This window comes from Lonchura striata, chromosome W (assembly GCF_050655825.1).
Source record: "Lonchura striata isolate lonStrDom1 chromosome W, ASM5065582v1, whole genome shotgun sequence".
Taxonomy (NCBI): domain Eukaryota; kingdom Metazoa; phylum Chordata; class Aves; order Passeriformes; family Estrildidae; genus Lonchura; species Lonchura striata.
In genome coordinates, this window is record NC_140743.1 from 3,444,252 (window position 1) to 3,460,396 (window position 16,145).

The following is a 16,145-nucleotide window of genomic DNA, read 5'->3' on the forward strand; positions in this document are numbered from 1 at the left end:
ACACCTCTTTTTCTATCTCTCTCTCTCTCTCTCTCTCCCTCACATTTACTGTTAAATAAAATCCATACTATTGGCTTTGGCATATGGTCTCATTTGCACCTTTATTCGGGCAGAGGCCTTTAATAATTTTAATAACCTTATTGTAACAACAAGACAAGCGCACACTGACCAGAGACATCTGAGATGAGAAACACCGCCCCAGGAGTTTTGTAGATCTAGTGAAGACTAGAAGCAGTAAGACTGGTTATAGGAGGAAAGGTAGTTCAAATAAATAAAATTGAATTAGAAAAGCCAAGAAAGCAGCTTCAAAGAAGCTGCCTAGACCTGCTTAGCAAGTGTCAGACAGCCCAGAAGTGATCAGACCTATATTATTGGGTTGGTAAATCCCACTATTTGTGCACCAGTGCTTGTGAAAGTTCTTATTGAACTTGATCAGACTTAAAGTGCTGAATTGGTTATAATCAGGAATTTAGTCCAGCTGCACCCAACCCCTCTAATCTCTGAGGACCAGCTGGAATACAAGGGGGGTTATTTTCTGCCAAATTTTTATACCCTTAATCCAACAGAAAATTGGTGTAGTTGGTCGCATTGTCACATATAAACTGCTACAGAAATGTAAGTGTGCATCCTCACAAGCTAGGAAAGACTGGGTTAAAAGTTTTGAAAGTTATGATAATAATGTGTATTGAGCAGTGTCTAACAGAACAGAAACTAAAAGACAGAAAAATGAATTATCTGTACTTGTCTATCCTATGCACAAGAAGAGGCTAAGGAATCCTTGCCATCCAAAACAATTCCAAATGTGGTATATGAAGTGATTCAACTTGAAAACAATCTGCTAAAAGCATTATTGGTTGTGGAGTTGCGTTATTTGTATGTTTTATTATCCCTGTATTATGTATTGGTTTATTCCTTTGTACCCCCGTGTGCAACTTGGTTTATCCCCAGTTTTCCCACCTTGTCCTCCCTTCCCGCCTTCCCAGTATCTATCCATCACCCTGAAAGGGGCACTTTACCCCCTCCCCCCGGGTGCCTTGTCTATCACTCAGTGCCCCTTCCCATCCATCCAGAAGCTTCTACTCAGGGCACCGGGTGATTGGGCGAGGACCTGGGGCTCCCCCCATATCCTTCCCCCATTAGACCCCACCATATCCCCCCATCCCGGAGCCACCTCCTATCCCTATCCCTATCCCCATTGGTCGTTGGATACCCCTCCCTTACAGTTTATAAGCCAGTGCAAGCACCTTGTGCTTGTTCCTGTTGGCTGGCACCGTTCTAGGATATTTGGCCCCGTTGGGCTACAATAAACTCGGACTTAGCCCCCAGCAGGATCCGCTCTTCATTTACCACCGCGAGGCTTGCCAGCGCTGCCCGGAACCCACAAAGGCACTCTCCAAACCCCAGCTGGGAGCGGCGGAGGGTGCCTCCATCGCCCACTCTCGCCCCACAAGAGCTAGCCGGGGCTGAGAGAAAAGGGAACCGGGGCGGGAGTGCGGCAATTGGTCTTTGAAAAAGGAAGTGGAGGGAAAAAAAAGGAAATTTGCATAGACTCCCTTTTGGTGGAAACTGGAAACTTGAAAACTGAATTGCATTCAGTAGAAAAACAAGAAAAATATCTGCAAGGAAAAAAAAAAAATAGAACTGCTAATGAGCCGATCACCCTCTCCAAAATGGAATATGTGTGGTGAGTCTCTCTGACCAGAGGGGATTAGATTTTATCAAGTGAGGAAGAAGCGGGAAGCTATTGGAGTCCTGGTGTATTTTTAACCACCACTCCCAGAGATCATGATTATTCTTTAACTGCACAGGTGGTATATTGGACAGGAGTAATAGATCTGCAGGATAGGGGAGATCCACTGGTTATTAAAACTGCTCAATTCTCTGATCTCGCAGCTTCTGTGCAGAAAACAGTTTGTATACAGACTATGTATGAGGGACAGGCTTAGAAAGTCTCCTATGTTAGCCCCTATCAATTCAGTCAGATTAACCCATCTTATTCTGGGTCTTCCAAACAGTCTGAAGACTTTTGTAGCAAACTTCAAACTTTCAGGATGAAATGCAGCAGATTCATGGCCAAAATGCTACAGTTCCTGGGCATCCAGGGGGCTGGATGCAGATGATGCGTTTAGCTACCTAGAGTGAATTTGTGCAGGAAATAGTGAATTATGGATGCTGGACAGGATGGGTCAGATAACTATTGTTAAAGCTCCTGAGCCTGCTTGGTGGGTATTAGCAGTACAGTGGCTCCAAGGCAAATACCCCTAAACTTCTATTGATATTCTAGTCAGACCGTGAAAAAATATGGTTGAATTTCTAATTAACACAGGGACCCAAATATCAGTGATTACAAAGGAAGCAGCAAATGTTTTGGAAATTATACCTAGTGACCATAAAAATTTTACCAGAATTGATGGTATAATAAAGGAATGTACAACAGCAAAAATTTTCATCTGGCTCCTGGGGGAAAAACAATTTACTAAGGTTGAAGTGCTTGTGGGGTCTGCCCAACTAGAACTTTTAGGATTTGATTTACTTTATGGGCAAATCTGGAAACTCCCAGATGAAATTCTATAGAGCTTTGCAGTGGAAGGCACTGGGTTGCTGGGAATACAAATAGAATCTGAAAGAAAATGGGATGATTCAGGCTTGGAAAATTTTATCAATTCATTAGGGCCATCATACCATTGCTGCCTTTTAAATTTACTTATGTAAAACAGTACTCCCTGCCAACAGCAGCACTTATGAGGATTGATGAGGTAGTGACAGATTTGAAAAAAAAGAGGCATCATTAAAAAGACTAATTTGCTTTATAATTGACTGGTGTGGCCAGTAAAGAAACTGACCTGACACTGGCATTTCACCGTATATTGACAGTTAACTGCTAATACTGCACCTCTAACTGCTGCAGTTCCAAACATTGTCTAGATAGTGACACTGCTACTGGGGGCTGCTCATGCTTAGATGGCTGCCCTCAATGTTAAGGACATATTTTTCATTATTCCCCTCCTTGAACAGGATAAAGCACAGTTTGCCTTTACATGGAGGGGAATCCAATACACTTTCACAATGATATAAACATTCCCTCGCTATTTCTCACAATGCCTTGGCTAAGGTCTTAGTAGAGATTCCTGACATTACATGATATCAATATATTGATGACAACCTAATAGGGGGAGATGATCAAGAAAGTATAAAAGACACAATGAAAAACATTCATGAAACACTAATTGAATTTGGATTGGAAGTTCTGGAATCAAAATGCCAAGGGTCAGCACAAGAAGTTAAATTCTTAGGAGTCTGGTGGATTAAAGGAGCCATTTTTGTTCCTATGGACACCCTGAAAAAAATGGAGCACAGGATGAATTCATCTTTTGTAAAGAAGTTCTGGGAACTTTAGGCTACTGGCGTAAACATATTCCTAGGTTTTCTATTATTGCCCATCCCTTATACAATCTGCTCAGAAAAGGAAAATCGTGGGAATGGATGGAACAGCACACAAATGTATTAGAATTGTTAATAAGAGGGGCTGAGGCTGTTCCAACAGCTTGGCCTTATACACCTGACTGATCCAATCCATGTAGAATGGAGGTTCAGTGATCATTGCTCTCATTGTAACCTTTGGGAAAAGGGACCACGAAGGCCAGAAAGACCACTGGAGTTTAGCTTCCATTCTTTCAATGATACAGAACTGAGATAACTTGGATCTTGTTAATGCTTGCAAGCCTTCTAGTGTGAGTGATAATGGGTGGATTATACCCTCAATTTGACCTAACCTTGCCAGTTAACAACAAGATAGAGTATCTGTCCACTTTTTTTCTTAACAGAATGAATGGCATGTGGAATGAAGCAGTCATATACAGAGCTAGTGCCTGCAAGGACTAGTGGTGGTTTTGGTGATAATTTGAAAATGAAATTAGAATAATAATGTAGGTAAAATACTCTTTATTATTCTTACTGTCACTAGACAGAAGTTCAGGGATTGCTTGAAATCTTACATTGCAGTTAATCCAAGTTTTTGGACATACACATAACATTAGTCAAATCACCACATTTACCTTTTCTCCATCTGCCAACTCACCAGTAACTTGGGGAATTTCACTATGGGTTTGACTAAAACTTGGGAGGTTATGTGGAAAAATCACACAAATCTGACTTGGCAAACAGAGGAATGTGCCCCCTGTTGACGGAGTAAACAAGTTACCCTTTGTCCCCTTAAAAAGGAAAAAACCCTGAAGTTTCTCTCCTCAATTTGGTTAAAAGACACCTCATAGGACCTTAGAGACTTCACCTCAAACTTAAGGATAGCTAATTGGACAGAAGCCAAAAAGTCCCGACTAAGCAATTCCCTAGAAAAGAAGAGAGCAAAAGAAGTTAATCTCTTTTGTGAAGTGGTTTAGCAGGAGCAAGAACCTCTTGCCCTGACTTGGCTTTTCTCTGTAAAGAGCTTTTTTATTTTTGCCTTTTATTAAAACTTTTTGTTTCCAACACTGTCACAGGAGCCATCCTACTTCTTTTATGCCCTCTGAGGTAGCTGAGCTATCAAGGGTATAATGCTTACCTCTGAGAGCTTATAAGACCAGGCTCGAAGAGAGAAAAAGCATTAGGGGCACACTATGTGAGTTAGCAGTCTACTGACTTACTAATAGAGGGCAGGCAATGGCAACACATGCTGGTACTATTAACACTTTGCCCCCTTTGGACGAAGCAACCTCTTTCACTGGCTCTGTGGGGACAAATAAAAAGGGAATCAGAAAACTAATGGCAACACTGGATAGCTGGAACTGTGGTGGGATGGGTATTGGAGTTAATTTTCACACCCCAGTTGACAGCATTCCAGAATTGAATGATGTTATATAATTGTACTGGACAAATATAAACATTGGCTAATGTAACTCATGGGGGACTAAAGGAATTAAATCGACAAGGAATTGTAGTGGTTCTAATCAGAAACTAAGTCAAACTGCACCCAGTCCCTCTGAGGACCAGCTGGAACAAAAAGGGCTTTATTTTCTGCTAAATTTCTATACCCTTAATGCGACATTTAGCTTGATTTTGGACCTTTAAAATGTACCAAGAGCATTATGGATTTGGCTTTGTTCTCTGCTGTGTTTACATATTGTCCCAAGGGATGTCTTTAGTAAGTTTTGAGTTGTTTGGGGATTTTTTTTTGTTGGGTTTTGTTTCTTTTGTTTTGAGGTTTTTGTTTGGTTTTGTTGATTTGCTTTTATATGAATATCTATTTATTTTAATATTTCATGCCACATAAGTCAGGAAAAGCAATATTGACCAGAACACATCTCAAGACAGATTCCTGTAAGTCTAGACTTGAAGTGCCTTTCCAGATTGAATGACAGCATACGTAACTACTCCAAGATCCATGAATCACAAGGCAATTTAATTTAGGCTGCATCTTTTCTATTTGCTTTGAGAAAGCCTCCAAGACAGCATCCAAAACTTTACTACAGCTAAGATATACACATTAATTCCTTCACTCATACACTCAGTGAATTATCTTTTAGGGAAACAAATTAGATTTACTACTGTATTAAAAAGAATCACTTTTATTTTCTATATGCTTACATACCAACTGGTTAGTGGTTTGTTGCAGTACCTTAAATCTAAGAAAACAATGCTGGTGGTTACTTAATGTTATTCTTTCCACACACCTACCTACCTTTAAAATCTTGGTGACATTTACCTTCAAGTTGTTTTAAACGTCCTTTTCCTACCACAAATTTCTATAGATTTTGAGTACTTCTGAAGCAGCAGTTCAAAACTCTCTCAGTGAGATTCTTGAACACTTTAAAGCGTCTTCAGACTTTAACAGTTTAAATAATTCCTTCCCCATTCCAGCATGTGTTCTTCTCTCCACAGTACATGTTCTATCTGGTCACAACTGACCTTTCCTGTAAAGCAGTGTTAGTTGTTATAGCCCTCTGTTACTTGATCTCCTTTCCTACTTTGTAAGGGACTTCTGCTTTCCTTTGTTGCTATTTTCTCATACTCTTTATGAATCTTTTCTTTTGCCTTCTATTTCTCTCTAGTTTTTAATCAATTTCTTCCTTAAGCTTTCCAGTTTATCTCTAGTGGCTTCTATACTTACCCTCAGCTGTGTAGCTACATTTCCATTTTTTGTTTTATTCTTTTTATAGTTCCTCAGGTACTTAAAACCTGTTACAATCATACTTGTTTCATAGTATGCTTTCTCTCCTCCAACTGTAATTGTCTCATGTAGTAGATCAGAAATTCAATTTCATCCAACCTTAACTGAACAAGCAAACCTGAAGAAAATTCTAACTTGCTTTACCTAGTACCACAATAAGTTTACACCCCAAATATGTAATTGTTTCTTCATTATACACATGAACACAATGATTTTGAAGTCTATGCATTTACCCAGTTCATCCCAGAGTTGCCTATACTTGTCAGTCATTGCAGTTCCTTGTTGTGTCCAAAGTGATAGACGAGGGTCAGCCATGAACTGTTCTGTTATCAACGTCAACATGCGAGCTCCATTTGAATCTCTCATCTTCAGCATCTCTCGCACCTAGGAAATGATTCTTTTAATATAAACTTGAAAAAACCCCAAAACAAACCACAGTACAGACAATATGCTGAAGTGTTAAACATTCCACCTCTGTTAAATAAGAAATATAATTTATGTATTTGATGTGAAATTTTAAGTAAAAAAAAAAAAAATCTGCCTTCCCAGTTTTATCAATTTTTAGTTTCAGCATGCCATTGCAATTCTGCAAATACACTTCTTCCACAAGTAATCCACAGGTGTATTATGCAAACTGCTGCAAGACCATGATTTCTACAGGTCTCTCCAACACTTTGAGGGTAGGAAGGAAGAGAACAGCAAAGCTGTAGACAGTTGAAATGCCACTTCATATCCTTAAACTAATATCAAGACACACCAGAATGCATCCCATTGCATTATTAACTTGCTATCATGTTCCCAGGGCTTTGTCTTGTTTTAGAACAACAGGACTTTGAGTAAGACCTGAACAAGTACAGACTGGATGAGGGAGTGGGGGGAGAGAAAAGAGGGAAGTCCTAGTACTCAACATACCTTTGCAAAAAGCAAATTGAGTTGCTTCCCTGATCCATGGTATCCACCCTGGGAGAGAAAGAGTTTAACCTGTTCTTGGACCTGTTCCTCATCCAAATGCCAGCAGTTTTCATCATCTATGCTAGCACCTGCTGTTGGGTCAGGTGCACCTGCAAACAGCAAGAAGATAAATCATTATGTTCTATATAAAGAAAATAGGTTTGTGGGTCCAGGGCAAATGAGTACTGCAAAGGGTTTTGGATTTGTGTATTGTCCCATTTTGGATGTCTTGACTTAAAAAGTTCTTTAAAATAGACCTAAATTTCTCCTAAGTAGCCTTAAGCACTTAGAAATTACAGTCTATGAAAAGGTATTTAAACAAACAATATTTTATAATAAAACACTAAAATCAAGATGCATTTCTTCCTCCTGCCTCAGCAGTTATTCTAGAATGCTCTTACAAACAAAATTACACTTAACATAATAATTTCAACAACTGCAATGTTAAAACCACTCTCCCCAGAACACCTGTGTGACTTCTGTACCTTCAGCAATCTTGCTCAGGTTTAAGTTACTGCTAATGAGCACTGCTATTGATGAACATGAGGAAAATCATTCACTTCAGTGCCTTTGAGCTGTGATGGCTCTACAAAGCTAAACAAAGAATAAAGAAGAAAAAATAATTCCCAAGCAAATCCAAAGTCTTTAAGCACTAAAGGCATTAACACAAATAAGTTGCAGCTGTGTAAGATTGTGGTGCTCCTGAAGGAGCATTTTTACAATAGGCAGCATCATCAGCACACAGTCAATTCAAAGCAATTCTACCTGAATTAGCTTAGTGCCAAATGAAGTGACTGGATTTACATCAGGCAGTGCTTTGGCCACAGGCTGTTCTAACTAAAATTTTGTAGCTGAGATCAGCCCTTATGGCCCTTTTTAAGATCTGACAAAAATAAAACAAATTCTTGCAGTATCTAACAATCTATATGTTTCTGAAGAAACCTGCACCTTCATTGGATATTTTTAAGAGGTATTCTAACTGAAAAGTTTGAAAAGCACTTATCCAGACTGTCAGGGGAAAAAAATGGTAGTGCATCATCATACTCAGATGTAAAGCATTTTAATCATGCCCAAGACTAAAGTTAACTGTCACAGCCTGTCTGAAGCTGTACAAATTTGGCCATAATAAGTAACCCAATTTGGCTAGCCTAGTTTGTTATAGCCTAGAAGTAAACAAGGCCCCAGGTGAGGCAATGATAGGTTGGATTTGAACTCAAACAGGGGACCCCAGCCAATCCCATTCAATCCAGAATGCAGACATATCATTTGTCAGGAAACTGGGTGGTGCGAAACATTGACCAATCAGTTAGTTGTTCAAGCACAGGAATACAGGAATTTTGAAGCCCCTATAAGAGGGAAACCATCAATAAATCTTGGGTGTTGTTGCATGATCTCAGTGTGTTCAGTTGTCTACCTGTCTCCAAACTGCAACCCTAACATAACAGTTAACTTGATATATTGTTTTTGGGCTTGTCACAACTGTGTAATCTCTATCTCTGTTAGGTTTTGAGAAGATGTTAGAAATTGAATTGCATCACACTATCACTTTTAAATCCCAGATCATGTTACATTTGTAGCCAATACTAAAAGAAGGATACTGGCAGGGAAGGAAAATTACATGGTCAGATTTGTAAAACTTTGCTTTCAGAGAAGTCCTGAGAACATGAAAAGCAAAGATAGCAACAACTCTTTAGATGTATAGAAGCATTGATTGTATTGATGTAAGCCTTTATTTCAAAATTGCATCTCTGCCATCTAAGTGAATCTTTTAAGCGGTTGTAGAGAATGCTAGAATCTTTATTCAATGAAAATACAACCAAAAGATTGAGAGGGTCAGAGGGATGTTTTGTCTACTAGTTCCTATGAAAGTAAAAACAAAAGGCTTTCAGCCCATCAACTTCCTCAACTGCCTTCAACATCAGAGCCTACAGCTGTGAACATTGCACTATTGTCCATATATTTTTTTAGATTAATAATAAACTGTGTCTTTGAAGATGTAAAAGAATTCTTCTACCTTCCACAGGAACCATAAGACTTTCTCAGAAGACAGGAATCAAGACCAAGACAGTACAAAACCCAAGGAATGAGAAACTTGCCCTTCTGTGAGTGCTTCCGTCTTTACTATGTTAGTTTTAAGGGGTTTTAAATTCAGTCAGCTACATGTAACACATGCTGATAAATCTTCAGTTGCAAAAAACTAGATTAAAAGGGAGATCAAGCAGTGCAGTTGTTGAACAGACCCAGGTTTGCAGCATCACCTTGCAGATAGTTTAAATATTTCTTTGCTCTAAAACAGAGGAAAAACCTGTGAAAAGGAAATATATAAAAAGCACCAATATACAAAACACACATATTTATTCTCCACTTGAAAGGAGATTTCTCTTTAAATAATCTTGGTATTGTTACCTAACAAGTTATATTTCTTTAAAAAGAAGTCTATGCAGTAGTGGGGGAAAATGTTGGGACCTAATCAACAAGAGGGGAGATTTAATCTGTGAAACAGATAGTGACTCTGGGTGATGTCCATGTATTAGAAAAACAAAGTTAATGAAAATTTATTAAAATTAAAGTTAGTTGTTATAGCCCTCTTTAAATTAATTAAAATTAAACTTTAAATTAATTAAAATTAAAGTTAGCACTTTACATGCTTTGGGTGCTCTCAGACTTGGGAGAGGAAGTTAAAGCCTGGGAGAAAGATACATTGCAGAGAACTGGACACCAGGAATGCAGAATTTATAGACTACAAGGACATTTTGCAGAAACCAGAGATAAGGAAGAAACTAACAAAAACAATTCAGAAATTGTACTGAAACTCTCCCTATCTGGGAAAAAGATAATAAAAAGACTGAAAATGTGGACTAATTTGCATGAGAAGCAAGAAATCATTAACCAATAGAGGATAGAATTCTAATTAGTAGGAGAACTATGTAACTTGTAGCCAAGGAACAGTAATTCCTTTGTTTGCTAAAATGTATAAATAGTTAGAAGTTTTTATACTTGGTGTATATTACAGGTGGATTGATTCCCCATGTACCTCAGCACTGAATAAAGCACTGCCAACTTTCTTACTTAACAAACTGGTGGGAGAGTTTATTTCCTGGTTTTCAGTGACAGTATGGCTACTTTTAACTTGTATTTAAAAAAGCCTAAGATTTCTCATCTACACTTCCTTATTTAGGGAAAAAACCCAAATTCTTTCCATAACTGTTTACATTTTATTAAAAAAGCTCATCATTATGTTGGTTGGTTTTTGCCTTTTTTCTATGTTCTCTGTATTCACACATATATTTGTAGCTCTGTGTAGCCTATTGCATTGTGAGCCATTCAGGAGCAGGAGGTGGAGCTTCCTTTGTTCCGGAGTGACTCATTATAAGAGGCCTCTGGGGAGCACGGTGAACAGGAGCAGGCAAACACAGCAGTTTTCGTAGCAGTTCACACAGGCAGGGCAAGCAGGCAAGGTTGCAGGTTTTTGTTAGTTAGGTGAGGTGTTTTTATTGGTAGCTTGATTTTAGGCTTTTTCCTAGCAATGGTTTTAACCCGGTCAAAATCTGTGGTTGGTACAAGTGTATGTGACCAAGTGGAGCCCCCCAAAAAGGATGCGTCTGTACAAACCCATTCCTGTGTGGAGTGTTTGAGCTTATCAATGGCTCCAGGGGGTGTTGTGGAGGAGGCCTGCCTAAGGTGTGAACAGGTGAATGACCTTCTTTTGATAGTGGCCAAGCTTAGGGAGGAAGTTGAAAGATTAAGGAGTATCAGGGATAGTGAAAGGGAAATAGACTGGTGGAGTTCAGCCCTTACATCTCTAAGGGAGGCCCACCAAGAGTCAGAGGGCTCATATGCCTCTCACTCTCAGGCAATAGAGGGGCACCTGGTAGATGAAGGGGAGTGGAAATACATCCCTGCTTGGGGAGGTAATAACAAAAATCCTTCTTGCCCCCCATCCCCTAGCCAGGTGCCACTTCAGAATAGGTATGAGGCCCTGGATCTAGGGAGCCAGCCTGATTATTTAAAAGAAAATTATCTGCCCAGTGAGCCTCCTAATTATGACTACTCTAAAAAACTAATTACCACCTCTAACATCAAGAATAAAAGAAGGGTAATCATAGGGGGTGATTCCCTTCTGAGGAGAACAGAGGGCCCTGTATGTCGACCGGACCCATTCCACAGGGAAGTCTGCTGCCTCCCTAGGGCCCAGGTATGAAATATCACTGAGAGACTTCCTAAGCTGATTCAGTCCTCTGATTATTACCTACTGCTGATACTCCAGTCTGGCAGTGATGAGATTGAAAAGAGGAGTGTCAAGGCAATTAAAAGGGAGTTTAGGGCACTGGGTCAAGTGGTTGATAGGACAAGTGCACAGGTAGTGTTCTGCTCAGTCCCTTTGGTGTCAGAAAAAAAACTATGAAAGAAATAGGAGAACTCACATCATTAACAAGTGGCTCAAGGGTTGGTGTCATCGGCAAAATTTCGGATTCTTTGATCATGGGGTAACTTTTACAGTACCTGCTCTACTGGAACCAGATGGGATACATCTCTCTGTTAAGTGCAGAAGGTTTTTAGCTCATGAACTGGCAGACCTTGTTGAGAGGGCTTTAAACTAGGTCTGAAGGGGGAAGGGGATGCATCTGGGCTGTCTGGAAGCAGGCCCAAGGATGGTAAGACTGTGTTAGGAGAGAAACCAGCAGCCCAGCCGAGGTGCATGTATACCAATGCACACAGCATGGGTAACAAACAGGAAAAGCTGGAGGCTATGGTGCAACAGCAAAACTATGATGTAGTCACCATGACAGAAACGTGGGATGACTCACATAGTTGGAGCACTGCACTAGATGGCTACAAGCTCTTCAGAAGACACAGAAAAGGGAGAGGAAGTAGAGGGGTGGCTCTTTATATTAGGGAGGTTTTGGATGTCATAGGTATTGAAACTAAGGACGATGAAGTTGAGTCCTTATGGGTAAGAATTAAGGGGAAGGCCAACAAGGCTGACATCCTCCTGGGAGTCTGCTATTGTCCACCCAACCAGGATGAAGAAGTGGACAACTTATTCTATAAGCAACTGAGCAATGTTTCAGGATCATCAGCCCTTGTTCTTGTAGGTGACTTCAACATACCAGACATCTGCTGGGAACTTAATACAGCAGAAAAACAGCAGTCCAGAAAGTTTTTAGAGTGTGTGGAGGATAACTTTTTGTCACAACTGGTGGGCAAGCCCACTAGGGGAGGGACTATGTTAGACCTGTTCTTCACAAATAGAGATGGACTGGTGGGTGATGTGGAGGTTGGAGGCTGCTTGGGGCACAGTGATCATGAAATTATGGAATTCTCTATAATTGGTGAAACAAGGAAGAATATCAATAAGATCTCTACGTTGGACTTCCAGAGGGCAGACTTTGGCCTATTTAAGATACTTATTCAGAGAGTTCCTTGGGAAACAGCCCTTGAACACAAAGGAGTCCAGGAGAGATGGGTGTGCTTCAAAGCAGAGATCTTGCAGGCACAAGAACAGACTGTCCCTGTGTGCCGAAAGATGAGTTGACAAGGCAAACATCCAGTCTGGATGAGCAATGAGGTTTTGAAAGAACTTAGAAATAAAAAAAAAAGACTGATTTTTCAGGAAGTATTTAAAGGAGCTGCTAGGGCATGTAGAAAGAAAATTAGGGAGGCCAAAGCTCAGTTTGAACTTGACTTGGCAACTTCTGTTAAAAATAATAAAAAAAGTTTTTACAAATATATTAATAGTAAAAGGAAGGGTATAATCGACCTTTGTTCCTTATTGGATGAGGCAGGCAACCTAGTAACTAAAGATGAGGAAAAGGCGGAAATGCTTAATGCCTTCTTTGCCTCAGTCTTTAGTGGTAAGACAGCTTGTCCTCAAGACAAATGTTCTCAGGGGTTGGTAGGTGGTGCCAGGGAGCAGAATGGTCCTCTTGTTATCCAAGAGGAGGCAGTCAGAGAACTGATGAGACACGTGGATATTTATAAATCAATGGGACCATATGGGATCCACCCTAGGGTGATGAGGGAACTGGCAGATGAGCTTGTGAAGCCACTCTCCATCATTTATCAAGAGTTGTGGCTCACTGGCAAGGTTCCAGATAATTGGAAACTGGCCAATGTGACACCCATTTATAAAAAAGGTAGGAAGGAGGATCCTGGTAATTACAGGCCAGTTAGCCTGACCTCAGTACCAGGTAAGATAATGGAATAGTTCATACTGAGTGCTATCACACAGCACTTACAGGATGGCCAGGGTATCAGACCCAGTCAGCATGGGTTTATGAAGGGTAGGTCATGTCTGACCAACCTGGTCTCCTTCTATGACTAGGTGACCCGTCTGGTGGATGTAGGAAAGGCTGTGGATGTTTTCTATTTAGACTTCAGCAAGGCCTTTGATACTGTCTCCCACAGCATACTCCTGGAGAAACTGGCAGCCCACGGCTTGGACAGGAGCACTCTTCACTGGGTTAGGAACTGGCTGGATGGCTGGGCCCAGAGAATGGTGGTGAATGGTGTTGCATCTAGCTGGTGGCCAGTCACCAGTGGTGTCCCTCAGGGGTCTGTGCTGGGACCAGTTCTATTTAATATTTTTATAGACGACATGGATGAGGGCATTGAGTCCTTCATGAGTAAATTTGCAGACGACACTAAGCTGGGAGCTTGTGTTGATCTATTGGAAGGAATGAGGGCTCTGCAGAGAGACTTAGATCGGTTGGATAGATGGGCAGAGTCCAACAGCATGAAGTTTAATAAGTCTAAGTGATGAGTTCTACATTTTGGCCACAAAGATCCCCTACAACGTTACAAGCTGGGGACAGTGTGGCTGGACAGTGTTCAGGCGGAAAGGGACCTGGGGGTGCTGGTCGACAGCCGGTTGAATATGAGCCAGCAATGTGCCTTGGTGGCCAAGAAGGCTAATGGCATCCTGGCCTGCATTAGGAATTGTGTGACCAGCAAGAGCAGGGAGATAATTCTCCCCCTGTACTCGGTGCTGGAGAGACCGCACCTTGAGTACTGTGTCCAGTTCTGGGCCACTCAGTTTAGGAAGGACATTGAGATGCTTGAGCGCATCCAGAGGAGGGTAACAAGGCTGGCGAGGGGCTTTGAACACAAGCCTTATGAGGAATGTTTGAAGGAACTGGGATTGTTTAGCCCGGACAAAAGGAGGCTTAGAGGCGACCTTATTGCTCTCCACAACTTCCTGAAGGGAGGTTGTAGACAGGTGGGGGTCGGCCTCTTCCACGGAGCAGCAACTGACAGAACAAGAGGACACAGTCTCAAGCTACACCAGGGAAGGTATAGGTTGGATATTAGGAAAAAAAATGTTACCAAAAGAATAATAAAGTACTGGAATTGTCTTCCAAGGGATGTGGTAGAATCACCATCTCTGGATGTGTTTAAAAAAAGATTGGACATGGCACTTGGTGCTATAGTCTAGTTGAGGTGTTAGGGAATAGGTTGGACTTGATCTTAGAGGTCTCTTCCAACCTCATTATTCTGTGTGATTCTGTGATTCTACTGTATTAGTGGCTAGTTTTCCCAGTACTTTTCCATGACCTTTCCCTTGGCAGAAAGACAAAACAAATTCCAGAGCTCCAAGCCTTGGGGGGTACAAGGCCTGTTATGGATAAATAATGTAATAGTTGACTCTCACAATTAAAATATAGATATTATGTAGATTTATAGTAATGTTAATGTAAGATGTCATTCCATAGTCCTCTTTCCCCTCCCCTTGTAAGAGCCTTGATAGTTGGGGCATTTAGGGGGAAGGCAAGCTTGTTACTAAGAGGCATGGCATGGCAACACCTGACCTCCAATCAAGTTACAAGACAGCAGTCTTCACCAATGAACAGAGACGAAGAGTTAACTGACAGACTTTGGGAGGGGCTAGGGTTACATGATGCAACACCAAGGGTATAAAAGCTGGAGCAGCATTTTGTGAATGAGCCACATGGCTGTAAAGCCATGAGAGAGGGCAGACTCTCAGCATTGTAACTTCTTTCCTTATTCAGTCCTTTGTTGTAATTTTTGTCAAGGTTTAATAAATCTTTTTCTAAAATTCTAGAAGTGAGGCTCATTTCTCACAAGGCCCCAATTCTATCTTGGTTCTTCCTGGGAATCAAGGCTGAGAACAACTCTTTGAGATACATTTCATGAACAAAGCACAGCTAGTGCTGATGGGGGGACTCCGAAAAAGGGGCTTGACCTGGTGGGGGAATTGCATCACCACTTGTCCTCCTAATTTGTGCTTTTTATCAATTATGCAAATTTCCTAAAACCTATAAAAATGTGCTGACCCCTGGAGGAGTTGGGCTTTTGTGGACATCTTTCCATAACTGGCCCTGAAGGCCTTCAAATAAAGATCTATTCTTATATTACCTTCTTACTAAAATTATATCAAGTTGCACTTCCAGGTTGGGAAAAAGGCAACAATCAGTTAGTTTGCACTATAGCTTCCCCAGTGGCTCAGCATTGCTATACTTAAACCAGTGCTATTTTCATGCCACTGGATAAAAAGACTATAAAAGCTTAAGACATCAAGCTGAGGGTCTGAGCTCTACAATGCTATTCAGCACAACACTACAGGTACTTCTGACTCAGAGCAATATTTTCTCACAAGATCATATATAGGCTACACTCAATATGATCCAAATTTTAAACCAAAATGTATAAAGAATTTTCAATATACATGTAACAGGCACTAGCTACAGTTTGTAATTCACTGATCTTTCAGTATCATTGACAGTCTTCAGCAATAGCCATGAACTAACAAAGTGAGGAGAAGGTATGTCAGGGCACAAGTCCAAACCCCATTTACAGCCCTGGCAGCAGCCAGGCATCCTGATTGTTATAGATGCATTTTAGATTATTGGCTTTTCGCAAATATTAAAATGAATACTATATGTGTTATGTTGGAAAGTTATGCTGTATTAATCTCTTTTAAGTAGTGTGGTAAACATAGTTTTTAGGCTATAGCATAATATTAAAATAGAAAATATGTGATGTAAGATACCTTTTGTAACTAGCTCAAGGA

General features: G+C 40.6%; 1 protein-coding gene across 2 annotated transcripts in view; it reads right to left on the reverse strand.

Annotated features, from left to right (window-relative positions):
* The window catches only part of LOC146762993 (zinc finger SWIM domain-containing protein 6), a 325,533-nt gene that overhangs the window by 113,290 nt on the left and 196,098 nt on the right, over positions 1-16,145 (reverse strand). For both annotated transcript variants that reach the window (XM_085571233.1, XM_085571234.1), the window contains exons 3-4: positions 7,076-7,224; positions 6,397-6,547 (exon numbers count right to left, since the gene is read on the reverse strand). In XM_085571233.1, coding sequence (XP_085427359.1) covers positions 6,397-6,547; positions 7,076-7,224 — 300 coding nt within the window. The remainder of the gene's footprint in view (positions 1-6,396; positions 6,548-7,075; positions 7,225-16,145) is intronic.